This window comes from Salmo salar, chromosome ssa19, assembly GCF_905237065.1.
Source record: "Salmo salar chromosome ssa19, Ssal_v3.1, whole genome shotgun sequence".
In the NCBI taxonomy this organism is placed as follows: domain Eukaryota; kingdom Metazoa; phylum Chordata; class Actinopteri; order Salmoniformes; family Salmonidae; genus Salmo; species Salmo salar.
Genome location: NC_059460.1, coordinates 51,143,093 through 51,160,668, shown reverse-complemented (window position 1 = coordinate 51,160,668; position 17,576 = coordinate 51,143,093). Strand labels below are relative to the sequence as shown.

General features: G+C 44.5%; 1 protein-coding gene across 2 annotated transcripts in view; it reads right to left on the bottom strand.

The window, feature by feature from the left end:
• Positions 1 to 17,576, bottom strand: part of htra1b (HtrA serine peptidase 1b) — a 37,450-nt gene that overhangs the window by 3,113 nt on the left and 16,761 nt on the right. For both annotated transcript variants that reach the window (XM_014158365.2, XM_014158366.2), the window contains exon 4: positions 710 to 904. In XM_014158365.2, coding sequence (XP_014013840.1) covers positions 710 to 904 — 195 coding nt within the window. The remainder of the gene's footprint in view (positions 1 to 709; positions 905 to 17,576) is intronic.

Genomic DNA, 17,576 nt, shown 5'->3' with positions numbered 1-17,576 from the left:
ACTAAATGTTCCACAACTAAATGTTCCACAACTAAATGCCCTGCACTGACAGCTGTGTTCCACAACTAAATATCCACAACTAAATGTTCCACAACTAAATGTTCCACAACTAAATACCCTGCACTGACAGCTGTGTTCCACAACTAAATGTTCCACAACTAAATGCCCTGCACTGACAGCTGTGTTCCACAACTAAATGTTCCACAACTAAATGTTCCACAACTAAATGCCCTGCGCTGACAGCTGTGTTCCACAACTAAATGTTCCACAACTAAATGTTCCACAACTAAATGCCCTGCACTGACAGCTGTGTTCCACAACTAAATATCCACAACTAAATGTTCCACAACTAAATGCCCTGCGCTGACAGCTGTGTTCCACAACTAAATATCCACAACTGAATGTTCCACAACTAAATGCCCTGCGCTGACAGCTGTGTTCCACAACTAAATATCCACAACTAAATATCTACAACTAAATGTTCCACAACTAAATGCCCTGCGCTGACAGCTGTGTTCCACAACTAAATGTTCCACAACTAAATGTTCCACAACTAAATGCCCTGCACTGACAGCTGTGTTCCACAACTAAATGTTCCACAACTAAATGTTCCACAACTAAATGTTCCGCAACTAACTGTTCCACAACTAAATGCCCTGTGTGACAGCTGCTCGTGTGTGTGTGCTGATGATGTGGATGTATCACTCACGTTGATGATAGCGTCCGTCTGGATGTAGTCCATATCAGAGTTCCTCAGGCCCAGCTCCTTGCCTCCTCTCTGGGTGGTGCTGACGATACCTGTGGTGACCGTGTTCTGCAGGGAGAAGGGGCTGCCGATGGCCACCACAAACTCACCAGGCCTCAGGTCAGCTGAACGACCCAGCAGCAGCACCGGCAGCTTCATCTAAACACAGAGACACAGGACTCAGATCAGTCAAGTATTCTATAGAGTGCATTCTGAACAGAAACAGTTGGCATGAAGATACAGTACTAAACGTAGCTACAGTACATTCAGTACCTACGGGAACAAGACCACCCCTCTTTTGAGACATGCCTGAAGTGCCTTTGTTACATCCTGTTTGTTTATGCATGACGGGCACCAGTTGAAAAGCAACAAACATATGGGGGTCAACATAGCGTTCCGTAAATCTACTGAGAGGAAGTGACGATGTGCCTTGACGCCTGCATAATCTGCATGCTTTATGAAAAGATATCAGGGCAATGAATTGCCACTTCATCCATCTCAATGACACAATCTACAATAGACAAAATCCATCAACAATGACAGGAGAATGGATAAGAGTTATACAGTTGTCACTATGGCTGGGTTACACCAGACCTAGATATTAATAGGACGGGACAGGGCAGGGGGGGCAGGATGTGGCGATGGGTCATGGGGATACAGCCACAGGTATATGGGGAGAGGAACCATTGGCCCCCTACTCTGGACTCAGTGCTCCAGGAATCCAGACCTGACATCCAGGCCTGACACAGGAATAGCATGCCGTTCCCTGGCTGACAGCCTTAAGCACTCTACCAGATGGGCTGGAAATGGTATAAACTGACACATTCCAGGAAGGCGGTCATGTGGATGGAATGGGACAGACTGGGAGGAAGGGCTTTTGGCACAGTGTCAGTGTGTCTGTCTGCCACTCAGCAGTCAGCAGGTTATCTGTCACACTGGTCGTTCAAGATCCACTGCGAAATTAGACGTCTGTCCAGGTAAGGAGGAGATTACTTTAAAACTGGTCACTAAGGGCAACAGTGAACGCTATTACCATCAAGTAGGCTTGGGTTATGTTAGAGCATTGCGGAACTTAACCATTCAGAATGAATGCCTAAACCTTCAAAACGTCTGATTCTGCAAGTGAGACTGTGAAAGCTTGTTGGGTATACAGTGCATTCGGAAAGTATTCAGACCCCTTGACCTTTTCCACATTTTGTTATGTTACAGACTTATTCTAAAATGGATTAAATAAAAAAAATCCTCATCAATCTACACACAATACCCCATAATGAAAAAGCGAAAACAGGTTGTTAGATAAATAAAGCTTATTTACATAAGTATTCAGACCCTTTCCTAGGGGACTCAAAATTTAGCTCAGGGTCATCCTGTTTCCAATTATCATCCATGAGATGTTTCTACAACTTTATTGGAGTCCACCTGTGGTAAATTCCAATTGATTGGACATGATTTGGAAAGGCACTCACCTGTCTATATAAGGTCCCACATTTCAGGGCAAAAACCAAGCCACGAGGTCGAAGGAATTGTCCGTAGAGCTCCGAGACAGGATTGTGTCCAGGCACAGACCTAGGAAAGGGTGCCAAAACTTTTCTGCAGCATTGAAGGTCCCCAAGAACACAGTGGCCTCCATCATTCTTAAATGGAAGAAGTTTGGAACCACCAAGACCCTTCCTAGAGCTGGTGCCCAGCCAAACTGAGCAATCGGGGGAGAAGGGTCTTGGTCAGGGAGGTGACCAAGAACCCAATGGTAACTCTGACAGAGCTCCAGAGTTCCTCTGTGTAGATGGGAGAACCTTCCAGAAGGACAACCATCTCTGCAGCACCACCAATCAGGCCTTTATGGTAGAGTGGCCAGACGGAAGCCACTCCTCAGTAAAAGGCACATGACAGCCCACTTGGAGTTTGCCAAAAGTCACCTAAAGGACTCTCAGACCATGAGAAACAAGATTCTCTGGTCTTATGAATCCAAGATTGAACTTTTTGGTCTGAATGACAAGTGTCAAATCTGGAGGAAACCTGGCACCATCCCTACGGTGAAGCACTGTGGTGGCAGCATCATGGTGTAGGGATGTTTTTCAGCGGAAGGGTACTGGGAGACTAGTCAGGATCGAGGGAAAGATGAACGACACAAAGTACAGAGAGATCATTGATGAAAACCTGCTCTAAAGCGCTCAGGACCTCAGACTGGGGCGAAGGTTCACCTTCCAACAGAACAACGACCCTAAGCACACAGCCAAGACAATGCAGGAGTCTCTGAATGTCCTTGAGTGGCCCATCCAGAACCCGAACAAACAAAAACTCAAACAAAAACTATTTTGAGAAACAGGTGTGCCAAGCTTGTAGTGTCATAACCAAGAAGTCTCGAGGCTGTAATCGCTGCCAAAGGTGCTTCAACAACGTACTGAGTAAAGGGTCTGAATACTTATCTAAATGTGATATTTACATTTTTTTTTTTGTATTAATTTGCAAAAAATAAAAAACAAACTGTTTTTGCTTTGTCATTATGGGGTATTGTGTGTAGATTGATGAGGGGGGGAAAACAATTAAATCCATTTTAGAATAAGGCTGTGACGTAACAAAATGTGGAAAAAGGGATATGAATACCTTCAGAATGCACTGTAGATCAGAACAATAGAACAGCCCAAGCTACTGAAAAAAATTCTCAAGTCAGGATTACATCTACTATACCTCTGGAGGAAAACAACTCCTGTACAGCACAGTACTCTGTATACTACTTCCAGCACCTGGTGCACATTGCTCTAGTCTAGTGAGATAAGGACGTGGGCTTGAGTGACCGAGTTTTCTCTGGGCAGCGAGAGACAGTTTTTTGCATTCCATGGTGTTGTACTCACAGATGCATTATCAGATCACCCTTCTCCCAGTAACAACTCTGCCCCCTCTACCCTCTTCCACCCTCCTCTTCCATCCACCTCCACCCTCCTCTTCCATCCCCCTCCAACCTCCTCTTCCATCCACCACCCTTCTCTTCCATCCACCTCCACCCTTCTCTTCCATCCACCTCCACCCTCCTCTACCCTCTTCCACCCTCCTCTTCCATCCACCTCCACCCTCCTCTTCCATCCACCTCCACCCTCCTCTTCCATCCCCCTCCAAACTCCTCTTCCATCCACCTCCACCCTTCTCTTCCATCCCCCTCCAACCTCCTCTTCCATCCACCTCCACCCTTCTCTTCCATCCACCTCCACCCTCCTCTACCCCTCCACCCTCCTCTTCCATCTTAAATACTAAATAAACCAAAGTAAAAAATAAAAAGTAACACAATAAAATGACATAACAAAAACGAGGCTATATACAGGGGGTAGTGGCACCGAGTCAATATGTGGCGGTGCAGGTTAGTCGAGGTAGTTTGTACACGTGACTATGCATAGATAATAAACAGCGAGTAGCAGCAGTGTAAAAAAAAAAAAGGGGGGGAAGGGCGTCAATATAAATAGTCCGGGTGGCCATTTGATTAAAACAGAAGCTTCATCGGTGCTCGGTTTCTGCGAGGATGCAGGGCAGTGGAACTATAGTCTCGCTTTGTCTGTTCTTGATGTAACAAGACCTTAGACTTGATGCAATGATGCATCCTAACGTTTCCTTGACTTTCCAGTTTCCATTGCGCTCCTAACCTAATAGGATACCTTGTCAGCTCTCAGTGACTGGGATGATATTTGCTGCTGAGCCCTCTGATACAGTGCCAGTGTGGAACAGTGAGAGACAGGCCTGTGTGTGCCAGTGGAAATGACCAGACTGTCAGAGAGGTAAACATCAGGGGGGATCGGGGGGGGACAATGGGTGCAGAGGGGAGTGTCAGACCTGGCAGCCGTCTGCAGGAAGGAGCCACTAGTCAAGGCTGCTGTCTGTTGCTGCAAGAGTGATTGACGAGGCACCTGTTGGCACAGTGTGTGTGTGTGTGTGTGTGTGTGCGTGCCCGTGTGCTTGTGTGTGTGTCAGCTTGGTCTGTGTGTTACTGTGTGTCTGTGTGTGTAACTGAGTCAAAAGGAACTGAACAGTCAGATCACCAAGAGAGTTAGACTTGTTTGCTCAGTACTGATAAATGCTGAAGTATAATTTAAAAAATAAAATATACTGTATATCATACACAAGAGGACTGTGACTGCCAATAAAAGCAGTGTCTTATACACACACAATAAATCCAGAACTAGATGAGAAATTATTATATCCAGTGTCAAATTGTTTGCAGATATCCAAATTAGTCCATTTTAGAAGCAGCTTGTGTTTCCATTTGGGATGAACAACACTGTAAAGGTATCAACAGATTCATCAGTCTGTATTCAAGGCCAATCACACATGCTTATGGAAAACCTCATCTTCTACTGCTACGGTCTCCTGCCAGGAAACAGAGCACCTTACTTTTTCTCCCTCACATTCTCATTAACCTTTAGCCGTGGGCGCACACACACACATATTCTGTCTCTGCTTCCATATGGACCGGCAGAGACTATCTGGCCTGCTGAGGAGTGACAGACTCCATCCTAGCTCCATAATGAGATAGGGTGCAGGCTAGGCAGCAGGCTGTTAGCCAGCCTGCCAGCTTAGTGGAGTCTGCCACTAGCACAGTCAGTGTAGTCAGCTCAGCTATCCCCATTGAGACCGTGTCTGTGCCTCGAGCTAGGTTGGGCAAAACTAAACATGGCGGTGTTCACCTTAGCAATCTCACTGGAATAAAGACCTACTACATTCCTGTCATTATTGAAAGAGATTTTGATATCTCATATCTCAAAATAGAGCTACTTAATGTCAGATCCCTCACTTCCAAGGAAGTTAAAGTCAAGGAACTAATCACTGATCATAATCTTGATGTGATTGGCCTGACTGAAACATGGCTTAAGCCTGATGAATTTACTGTGTTTAAATGAGGCCTCACCTCCTGGTTACACTAGTGACCATATCCCCCGCGCATCCCGCAAAGGCGGAGGTGTTGCTAACGTTTCAATTTACAAAAAGAAAAACAACTGCATTTTCGTCTTTTGAGCTTCTAGTCATGAAATCTATGCAGCCTACTCAATCACTTTTTATAGCTACTGTTTACAGGCCTCCTGGGACATATACAGCATTCCTCACTGAGTTCCCTGAATTCCTATCAAACCTTGTAGCCATGGCAGATAATATTCACATTTTTGGTGACTTTAACATTCACCTGGAAAAGTCCACAGTCCCACTCCAAAATGCTTTCGGAGCCATCATCAAATCATCATCAACTGGGTTTTGTCCAACATGTCTCACTGCCACAGTCATACTCTGGACCTAGTTTTGTCCCGTGGAATAAATGTTGTGGATCTTAATGTTTTTCCTCATAATCCTGGACTATGGGACCACCATTTATTACGTTTGCAATAGCAACAAATAATCTGCTCAGACCCCAACCAAGGATCATCAAATGCCGTGCTATAAATTCTCGGACAACCCAAAAATTCCTAGATGCCCTTCCAGACTCCCTCCACCTACCCAAGGACGTCAGAGTACAAAAATCAGTTAATCACCTAACTGAGGAACTAAATTTAACATTGCGCAATACCCTAGATACAGTCACACCCCTAAAAACAAAAAACATTTGTCATAAGAAACTAGCTCCCTGTAATACAGAAAATACCCGAGCTCTGAAGCAAGCTTCCAGAAAATTGGTATGGAAATGGCGCTACACCAAACTGGAAGTCTTCTGACTAGCTTGGAAAGACAGTACCATGCAGTATCGAAGAGCCCTCACTGCTGCTCGATCATCCTATTTTTCCAACTTAATTGAGGAAAATAAGAACAATCCAACATTTATTTTTGATACTATCGCAAAGTTAACTCAAAATCAGCATTTCCCAAGAGAGGATGGCTTTCACTTCAGCTGTGATAAATTCATGGATTTCTTTGACGAAAAGATCATGATCATTAGAAAGCAAGTTACGGACTTTAAATCTGCGTATTCCTTCAAAGCTCAGCTGTCCCGAGTCTGCAAAACACTGCCAGGACCTAGGATCAAGGGAGACACTCACGTTTTTTAATACTATATCTCTTGACACATTGATGAAAATAATCATGTCCTCCAAACCTTCAAGCTGCATACTGGACACTATTCCAACTAAACTACTGAAAGAGCTGCTTCTTGTGCTTGGCCCTTCTACGTTGAACATAATAAACAGCTCTCTATCCACTGGATGTGTACCAAACTCACTAAAAGTGGCAGTAATAAAGCCTCTCTTGAAAAAGCCAAACCTTGACCCAGAAAATATAAAAAACTATCAGCCTATATCGAATCTCCCATTCCTCTCAACACTTTTTTAAAAAGCTGTTGCGCAGCAACTCACTGCCTTCCTGAAGTCAAACAATGTATACGAAACACTGCAGTCTGGTTTTAGACCCCATCATAGCACTGAGACTGCAATTGTGAAGGTGGTAAATTACCTTTTAATGGCCTCAGACCGAGACTCTGCATCTGTCCTCGTGCTCCTTGACATTAGTGCTGCTTTCGATACCACTGATCACCACATTCTTTTGGAGAGATTGGAAACCCAAATTGGTCTACACGGACAAGTTCTTGCCTGGTTTAGATCTTATCTGTTGGAAAGATATCATTTTGTCTCTGTAGATGGTTTGTCCTCTGACAAATCAACTGTAAATTTCGGTGTTCCTCAAGGCTCCGTTTAAGGACCACTATTGTTTTCACTATATATTTTACCTCTTGGTGATGTCATTCAGAAACATAATGTTAACTTTCACTGCTATGTGGACGACACACAGCTGTACATTTCGATGAAACATGGTGAAGCCTCAAAATCGCCCTCCCTGGAAGCCTGTGTTTCAGACATAAGGAAGTGGATGGCGGCAAATGTTCTACTTTCAAACAAAGATGCTAGTTCTAGGTCCCAAGAAACAACGAGATCGTCTGTTGAATCTGACAATTAATCTTGATGGTTGCACAGTCGTCTCAAATAAAACTGTGAAGGACCTCGGCGTTACTCTGGACCCTGATCTCTCTTTTGACAAACATATAAAGACTGCTTCAAGGACAGCTTTTTTCCATCTTCGTAACATTGCAAAAATTAGAAACCTTCTGTCCAAAAATGATGCAGAAAAATTAATCCATGCTTTTGTCACTTCTAGATTAGACTACTGCAATGCTCTACTTTCCAGCTACCCGGATAAAGCACCAAATAAACTTCAGTTAGTGCTAAACACGGCTGCTAGAATCTTGCCTAGAACCAAAAGAATTGATCATATTACTCCAGTGCTAGCCTCTCTACACTGGATTCCTGTTAAGGCTAGGGCTGATTTCAAGGTTTTACTGCTAACCCACAAAGCATTACATGGGCTTGCTCCTACCTATCTTTCCGATTTGGTCCTGCCGTACATACCTACACGTACGCTACTGTCACAAGACACAGGCCTCCTTACTGTCCCTAGAATTTCTACGCAAACAGCTGGAGGCAGGGCTTTCTCCTATAGAGCTCCATTTTTATGGAATGGTCTGCCTATCCATGTGAGAGACACAGACTCGGTCTCGACCTTTTAAGTCTTTATTGAAGACTCATCTCTTCTGTAGGTTCTATGATTGAGTGTAGTCTGGACCAGGGGTGCGAATGTGAACGGAAAGGCACTGGAGCAACGAACCGCCCTTGCTGTCTCTGCCTGGCTGGTTCCCCTCTCTCCACTCGGATTCTCTGCCTCAAACCCTATTACAGGGGCTGAGTCACTGGCCTATTGGTGCTCTTCCATGCCGTCGCTAGGAGGGGTGTGCCACTTGAGTGGGTTGAGTCACTGATGTGATTTTCCTGTCTGGGTTGGCGCTCACCCCTTCCGTTTGTGCCGTGGGGAAGATCTTCGTGGGCTATACTCGGCCTTGTCTCAAGATAGTAAGTTGGTGGTTGAAGATATCCCTCTAGTGGTGTGGGGGCTGTGCTTTGGCAAAGTGGGTGGGGTTATATCCTGCCTATTTGGCCCTGTCTGGGGGTATCGTCGGACGGGGCCACAGTGTCTCCCGACCCCTCCTGTCTCAGCCTCCAGTATTTATGCTGCAATAGTTTGTGTCAGGGGGGTAGGGTCAGTCTGTTATATCTGAAGTATTTCTCCTGTCTTATCCGGTGTCTTGTGTGAATTTAAGTATGCTCTCTCTAATTCTCGCACTCTCTTTTTTTTATCTCACTCTCTTTTTCTCTCACTAGGAGGACCTGAGCCATAGGACCATGCCTCAGGACTACCTGGCCTGATGACTCCTTGCTGTCCCCAGTCCACCTGGTCGTGCTGCTGCTCCAGTTTCAACTGTTCTGCCTGTGGCTATGGAACCCTGACCTTTTCACCAGATGTGCTACCTTGTCCCAGACCTCCTGTTTTCAACTCTCTAGAGACAGCAGGAGCGGTAGAGATCCTCTGAATGATCGGCTATGAAAAGCCAACTGACATTTACTCCTGAGGTGCTGACCTGTTGCACCCTCGACAACCACTGTGATTATTATTATTATTTGACCCTGCTGGTCATCTATGAACATTTGAACATCTTGGCCATGTTCTGTTATAATCTCTACCCGGCACAGCCAGAAGAGGACTGGCCACGCCTCATAGCCTGGTTCCTCACTAGGTTTCTTCCTTAGGTTCCGGCCTTTCTAGGGAGTTTTTCCGAGCCACCGTGCTTCTACACCTGCATTGCTTGCTGTTTGGGGTTTTAGGCTGAGTTTCTATACAGCTCTTTGTGACATCAGCTGATGTAAGAAGTGCTTTATAAATACATTTGATTGATTGATTGTATCTGCTCAGGCCACAGCTGAGCGTACAGACCCATAAAAACCTATTCCACTTCCTGTAGTGTAACAACCCTTCCTGTCCCCCAGGCCAGAGCTGCTCTTCACACTGAGATACTCTAGCATTCAAACATGGTGAGAAAATACGATCGAAGTCTCTCATAACTCTAAACCTATAAGTGTACGATATAATATTGGGAAAAGACTGATAACACCATAGCCAACTTGGCTTTTCTGAAGTCAAGGAATTGCATTTGGTGACTGTCGCTACAATCCTTTGAGTCCACAGGATCCGTCTGTGACTGACCTGGACATTCCTAAGAGGTCACCCTGGTCTGGCTATCTTCTGTCTGAGGAAAGACAAATGGGAAAATGGGCAAACTTTGAGAAATGGGGCCATTGGACTTGAGAATGTGTTTTCTTTGGCTGGTTCCTTTCTGGCACTGACCATAGCAAGTATGAACATCTGAAACGATTCACCATTTCCCTCTCTGTTGATGTGGTCTTTCTGCACCAGCTTTAAACGGATGACAAATGCCCTCTGAGGCTGCTGAAAAGGGGAAAGGATGAGATAAAGACTAACACACACGTGTATATATATATAACCCATTCCAATAAAGGCTAATCAAACCCAGATTTTGACAAGAATGTCAATGTTCAGTGCAGGCAGAAGGTGACTGGCTGTTCTTAGATCAGGGACAAGCTCAGTAAATCATACTCAAACCCTCAGACTATGGGATTACGTTTTCAGGACCTGATTCTGGGCCAGTTAGCCAGCCCTGGGTCACGGGGCTCCTTCTCAGAGCTCTACTGGTTGTTACAGTGGACTTAACAGTTCTAGACAAATTTACCATGTCACTTTCTTTCCGGTTATTAAGAGATATAGCAAATCTATGCAGACAGAAGTAATGTTGGTTACTGAGAACTACACAAATTGCCTCCTTCTTTCCAACCATTAGGAATTGGAAATACATCGTATCCCAGAGATTTATAATCGGGGAATGTCCCTGAGGGAGCAAAAATAACCTAATTCAGAGCCAAGAAAGAAACACAAGCCTGGGAATGCCGGCGGAGACATATATTGAGCTGTCTTTCATCTCTGTTCTGCACAACTAGTGTGACTCTCTTTTGTCTTACAGACTCCAGTCCAGTTTACTTTTCTCCAATTGAATAACACATATGTTGCAAATTTACTCTTAAGTAACAGAGTGCAGGCTTTGACCTAGTTTGGATATGTCTTACTGCACGTCATGAAAGAATGCAAGGATGAGTGATGACTTCATTGATGCCAGGTAGCGTCTCCATTTAGAAAATTCCATCTCTCTCTTTGTACTCTTGTTTGATTACCACAAATCGACTAGCAGGATCAAACCACAGGTATGAAGGGTCTACCTATGGGCTGGGATGGGCCGGCTCCTTCTCTGCTCTTTGGTTTGGATTAGTCATGGAACATAAAAAATGCAACATCTGCTGGATGGGGAAAGAGAGAGCTGAATGGTAGAGTTTAAACATCTGTTTCGTTTAACTAACGCTTGTTTACTTTATCCAAATGTTTGGATTGATTCACCTCCATCAGTGCGGGGGTGTTGAGACAACTCTGTCTCCGTCAAGAAGATTCAACAACGTTTCTCAATTGGATCTTCAGACCAAATCCTAACTTGATGTCTGTCAAATCTTTCATTGACACTAATGAATGATTGATGTGAAAACGAGTTGCGTAACGCACGCAAACCCCAAGTTATAATTCAGGCTATCATTGTCAACAGTAGCAGTGTAAAAGATGGTTAACTCGGACGACAGAGTTAGGCAGCATCTCTTTACTGATCATTTGGGTTGTGCCATGGCGGAGATCGTTGTGGGCTATACTCGGCCTTGTCTTAGGACGGTAAGTTGGTGGTTGGAGACATCCCTCTAGTGGTGTGGGGGCTGTGCTTTGGCAAAGTGGGTGGGGTTATATCCTGCCTGTTTGGCCCTGTCCGGGGGTATCATCGGATGGGGCCACAGTGTCTTCTGATCCCTCCTGTCTCAGCCTCCAGTATTTATGCTGCAGTAGTTTATGTGTCGGGGGGCTAGGGTCACTCTGTTACATCTGGAGTATTTCTCTTGTCTTATCCGGTGTCCTGTGTGTATTTAAATATGCTCTCTCTAATTCTCTCTTTCTGTCTTTCTCTCGGAGGACCTGAGCCCTAGGACCATGCCTCAGGACTACCTGGTATGATGACTCCTTGCTGTCCCCAGTCCACCTGGCCGTGCTGCTGCTCCAGTTTCAACTGTTCTGCCTGCGGCTATGGAACCCTGACCTGTTCACCGGACGTGCTTGTTGCACCCTCGACAACTACTATGATTATTATTATTTGACCATGCTGGTCATTTATGAACATTTTAACATTTTAACATTTTGACCATGTTCTGTTATAATATCCACCCTGCACAGCCAGAAGAGGACTGGCCACCCCTCATAGCCTGGTTCCTCTCTAGGTTTCTTCCTAGGTTTTTGGCCTTTCTAGGGAGTTTTTCCTAGGGAGTTTTTCCTAGCCACCGTGCTTCTTTCACATGCTTTGCTTGCTGTTTGGGGTTTTAGGCTGGGTTTCTGTACAGCACTTTGAGAATATCAGCTGATGTACGAAGGGCTATATAAAAATAAATTTGATTTGATTTGATTAGAAACAAGTTCATCATGACCTTATCTAACATTAATGCATACAGTATAAAGCCTCCACCTGTGAACCAAATGGTGCCAGGACCTTCCTCTTTACAGTACATCTGACTACTCCAACAACCTTCATAAAAATAGGTCTTAAGAGGGGAATTGGACAGCGGTACTTTGATAGATTTGAAGAAGTTATATACCATGAACTACTACTGTAAAATACATCTCAAGGCAGTTCATTCAGTATGACCGGGTAATGCCCTCCAGATTGTGGTTATAGCACAATTGGCGACCTCATCCTCCTGGATGCAGGAAACATGGCTCCAGGAAAATGTTCTGTACTCTTCAGAGAATGAAAAGGTCAGCTGAGGTTCCCTTCACTGACTTTTCAATGTAGATGCTTTATTAATGAGCATGTAAACAATGGACTCTTATGGATGCAGTAACAGCTCTTTTCCATCATCCACGCTTTGGCGGCATTTAGGGAATATAATCAATGGTCCTTTGTGCCCTTAGAATCCATATTGGAAGACAACCAAATCTAGACTCCGCTGTGTTTCTGCTGAACAAACACACCGCACAGACAGGAAGACTGGAATCTTTTAGAATAGCAAGAGAGCATAATATTGGTTTAGGTGTCTCGCATTAGACTGAGATACGACAGGTCTGTGTATGTGTAAACTGTCTTCCAATGGCACAGCACATCAGTTCACAACACGAACTACATAAGAAATCAGCCACCACAACACAGAGCCCCAGCCAGAAAAACTATTGTGTGGACTGTGATTAACTATGGCGCTTCTGTGGTTTGACAGAACTGTACACAGCGTTGGGATGCGACTCATCCATAGGTAGTCACTTAGTGACACTTCAAGATGGACACATTTCCCCAACCAGTATCTATTTGTCCTCGATAGAGAACTTCAACAGTACAACAGGTGTCAAATCTATGGGCTCTATTTTCTATTTTCGGCTGCTGCTAAGGCGGCGCTAGTGTCAAACGCACGTTAGTTTGTAATTTCGTCATGTAAAAACTGCCGCCCTAACACCAGATTCGGCAATTTACCTGTCTTATATCAGCTTGCTTGCGCTCAGATGGGCGGGTGGAAATATTTGAGACGTGTCCTTAAAAACATGATCCAATGTGCTAATTTCAGGCAGCGCTGATAGGGATATTTAAGACCAACCAAAAGCTGGTTTTAGCGGTAACGCAGTTGGTTATGTCATGGATTTTGACAGCTGAAATGTAGCCTACCCAGCCGTGACGCGCACTGCCCTACACATGGAACAAGAGTAGCCTGACGTGCTTTTGGTGCCTGTATACTTCGCGTTTAGAAACATAAAAGACCAACGTTTCCCCCCCTTTTATTTGATTAAAAACCAAGCATAGCCTCCTCTCAATTAATGTCACACACGTCGATGAAAGGTGACCAAAACGCAGTGGGTATAGTGCTCATCTTCTTTTATTATTAAATAAGAGAACACAAACGAAAACAATAAACCGACAATCAACAGTTCTGCAAGGCACACGGCTATACAGAAAACAACCACCCACAAAAACACAGGAAAAACAGGCTGCCTAAGTATGGCTTCCAATCAGAGACAACGAAAGACACCTGCCTCTGATTGGAAGCCATACCTGGCCACACATAGAAAAAGAAACATAGAAATAGAAAACTAGAACCAAAATCCCCTAGAACCAAAAACCCCAAAACACACAAAACAAACACCCCCTGCCACGCCCTGACCATACTACAATTACAAATGACCCCTTTACTGGTCAGGACGTGACAATTAAGGCTTTTTTTGTCTGCTGAATGCAATCACCTAGTAGTCAAGACTGTCGATAAAGGGTTTGGCTCCTCAGTCCGCTTGGAAATAAATCTTAATCACCAAAGCTTTAATAAAATATCAAGTTTGAGAGGAGTAAAACTTTGAGCTGACATTCCCTTTTTATCTATGCATTGTAGGCAAACCCACATTATTTTAGCCATGCGGTCCCGTTTTGGTGTGCGTAAAAGCCTCCATAGTCTATGTTGTTTTAATATTATAAGCCCACGGGGAGAGATTATGGTGCCTGTAAGTGTGACATAGCCTATTTAAAACAAGTTGTTGTTTCGTTTTGTTACGAATTTGATTATAAATATATGTTCTCTTTTTAGGCCTTATAAATAATTAATTTAATATTGTTTATTGACAACATTTGGCATGTCCCTGCTCAGCCATAAATCAATTTACAGTAGGCCTAGCTCCTATATCAGTGGGAATTCTATTGAAGCCACGAAATTACTTCGAACAATATGGACTGCAAATGGGTTCAAGTTCATTTATTTAGCAAAGATGGGAAAGGTCTACATTTTGTTCATTTGTTTCTGTAAACCATTTGACTAACCTTGGAATTGATTCCAAGGCAATACATAAAATAACGTAAATACACAACCTAAAGCAACCACATATTTCGCCATGGAACACATTCTGATTGGCCAGTGAGGGGCCAAGCCTCGACAAACTCACAACTTGTTTATTCATCAACCCAGCCCTTTCGCGCCAATGCCAGCAAGTGCGCTGACAATGGTGACAGGGAAAATAGCAAAACTATTTCTGACACAACTCTGAACCTATGACGCTACCGCCTGAGCTTACGCTTCGAACGCACCGACAGCATCATTGCATTTTGGTACACCCGAATTAGATTTATTTCCAATGAAAAATCCAATGTATGCACCATACCGAACGCGCAACTGCCTCTGCAACGCAATGCTGCAAGGCAAACGCAGCGTTTCATTGGAAATGAATGTAATTCTGATGTACCAAAATGCAATGACGCTGTCTGTGTGTTCAAAGCGTTAGGTTTGTTAAAATAGAGCCCTATGCACTCTACAAGCCTAATAGCCTTAAACTTATTCCCCTCTGATATCAGCTTTAGCCCCTGTCGATCCAAGCATTACGATTAGTGAACTTCCTCAGCCAAGTCCCAAGGGCCATAATTATACAGTGTGAAGACAGCATCATTGAAAATATTAATGCGCTCCCGAAAACATGTTTAATCATTGGCAATAAGCTATGCAATGGAGGACTGTAATTCCTGTCACAGAGGATCAGTCATTTACCACTGATTTCCAGGCTTCCTCTAAAGTTCACGGAGACCTAGATGTAACAGTATAGCTTCCGTCCCTCTCCTCGCCCCTACCTGGGCTCAAACCAGGGACCCTCTGCACACATCGACAACAGCCACCCTCGAAGCATCGTTACCCATCAATCCACAAAAGCCGCGGCCCTTGCAGAGCAAGGGGAACAACTACTTCAAGGTCTCAGAGCGAGTGACGTCACCGATTGAAACGCTATTAGCGCGCACCCCGCTAACTAGCTAGCCATTTTACATCGGTTACATAGACATGTACAGGATATATCCCAAGCAATCCATATAATTATAATGCAGTCATGTCAACATCTAGTACTCACTTTATCATCAACCATCTAGTTGTTATTATAGTCAATACAAGATCAAATCAAATTTTATTGGCCACATACACATGGTTAGCAGATATTAATACGAGTGTAGCGAAATGCTTGTGCTTCTAGTTCCGACAGTGCAGTAATATCTAACAAGTAATCTAACAATTCCCCAACAACTACAAAATACACACAAATCTAAAGGGGTGAAAGAGAATATGTACATGTCGTATATGGATGAGCGATGGCCTGTCACGCCCTGGCCATAGAGAGGGTTTTATTCTCTATTTTGGTTAGGCCAGGGTGTGACTAGGGTGGGCATTCTATGTTCCTTTTTCTATGTTATTTATTTTCTATGTTTTGGCCGGGTATGGTTCTCAATCAGGGACAGCTGTCTATCGTTGTCTCTGATTGGGAACCATACTTAGGTAGCCCTTTTTCCCTCCTTGGGTTATGGGAAGTTGACTTTGTTTAGGGCACATAGCCTTTAGCTTCACTGTTTGTTGGGTAGAGTTTATTGTTTTGTTCGGCGTCTTTCCAATAAAGAGAATATGTACGCTCACCATGCTGCACCTTGGTCCTCTCCTTTCAACCGTCATTACATGGCTGAGCAGCATTGGCAAGGTGCAATAGATGGTATAAAATACATTATATACATGTGATATGAGTAATGTAAGATATGCAAACATTATTAAAGTGGCATTATTTAGAGTGATTTGTATAAAGTGACTAGTGGTCCATTTATTAAAGTGGCCAGTGATTGGGTCTCAATGTAGGCAGCAGCCTCTCTGAGTTAGTGATTGCTGTTTAGCAGCCTGATGGCCTTGAGATAGAAGCTGTTTTTCAGTCTCTCGGTCCCAGCTTTGATGCACCTGGATGGTAGCGGTGTGAACAGGCAGTGGCTTGGGTGGTTGATGTCCTTGATGACCTTTTTGGCCTTCCTGTGACATCGGGTGCTATAGGTGTCATGGAGGGCAGGTAGATTGCCCCTGGGGATGCGTTGTGCAGACCGCACTATCCTCTGGAGAGCCTTGCGGTTGAGGGCGGTGTAGTTGCCATACCAGGCGGTGATACAGCCCAACAGGATGCTCTCAATTGTGCATCTGTAAAAGTTTGTCAGGGTTTTGGGTGACAAGCCAAATTTCTTCAGCCTCCTGAGGTTGAAGAGGCACTGTTGTGCCTTCTTCACCACACTGTCTGTGAGGGTGGACCATTTCAGTTTGTCTGTGATGTGTACGCAGAGGAACTTAAAACTTTCCACCTTCTTCACTACTGTCCCTTCAGTGTGGATAGGGGATGCTCCCTCTGCTGTTTCCTGAAGTCCACGATCCTCTGTTTATGTTGAGTGAGAGGTTGTTTTCCTGACACCACACTCCGAGTGCCCTCACCTTCTCCCTGTAGGCTGTCTAGTCGTTGTTGGTAATCAAGCCCACTACTGTTGTGTCGTCTGCAAACTTGATGATTGAGTTGGAGGCGTGCATGGCCACGCAGTCATGGGTGAACAGGGAGTATAGGAAGGGGCTGATTACGCACCCTTGTGGGGCCCCAGTGTTGAGGGTCAGCGAATGTTGTTTACTACCTTCACTACCTGGGGGCGGCCCGTCAGAAAGTCCAGGACCCAACTGCACAGGGTGGGTTTGAGACCCAGGGCCTTCAGCTTGATGATGAGCTTGGAAGGTATTATGGCTGTTGAATGCTGAGCTGTAGTCAATGAACAGCCTTCTTACATAGGTATTCCTTTTGTCCAGATGGGATAGGGCAGTGTGATGGCAATTGCGTCATCTGTGGACCTGTTGGGGCAATATGCAAACTGAAGTGGGTCTAGGGTGGCCAGTAAGGTGGAGGTGATATGATCCCTAAATAGTCTCTCAAAGCATTTCATGATGACAGAAGTGAGTGCTACGGGGCAGATCATTTCGATCAGTTATCTTTGCATTCTTGGGTACAGGAACAATGGTAGCCATCTTGAAGCATGTGGGGA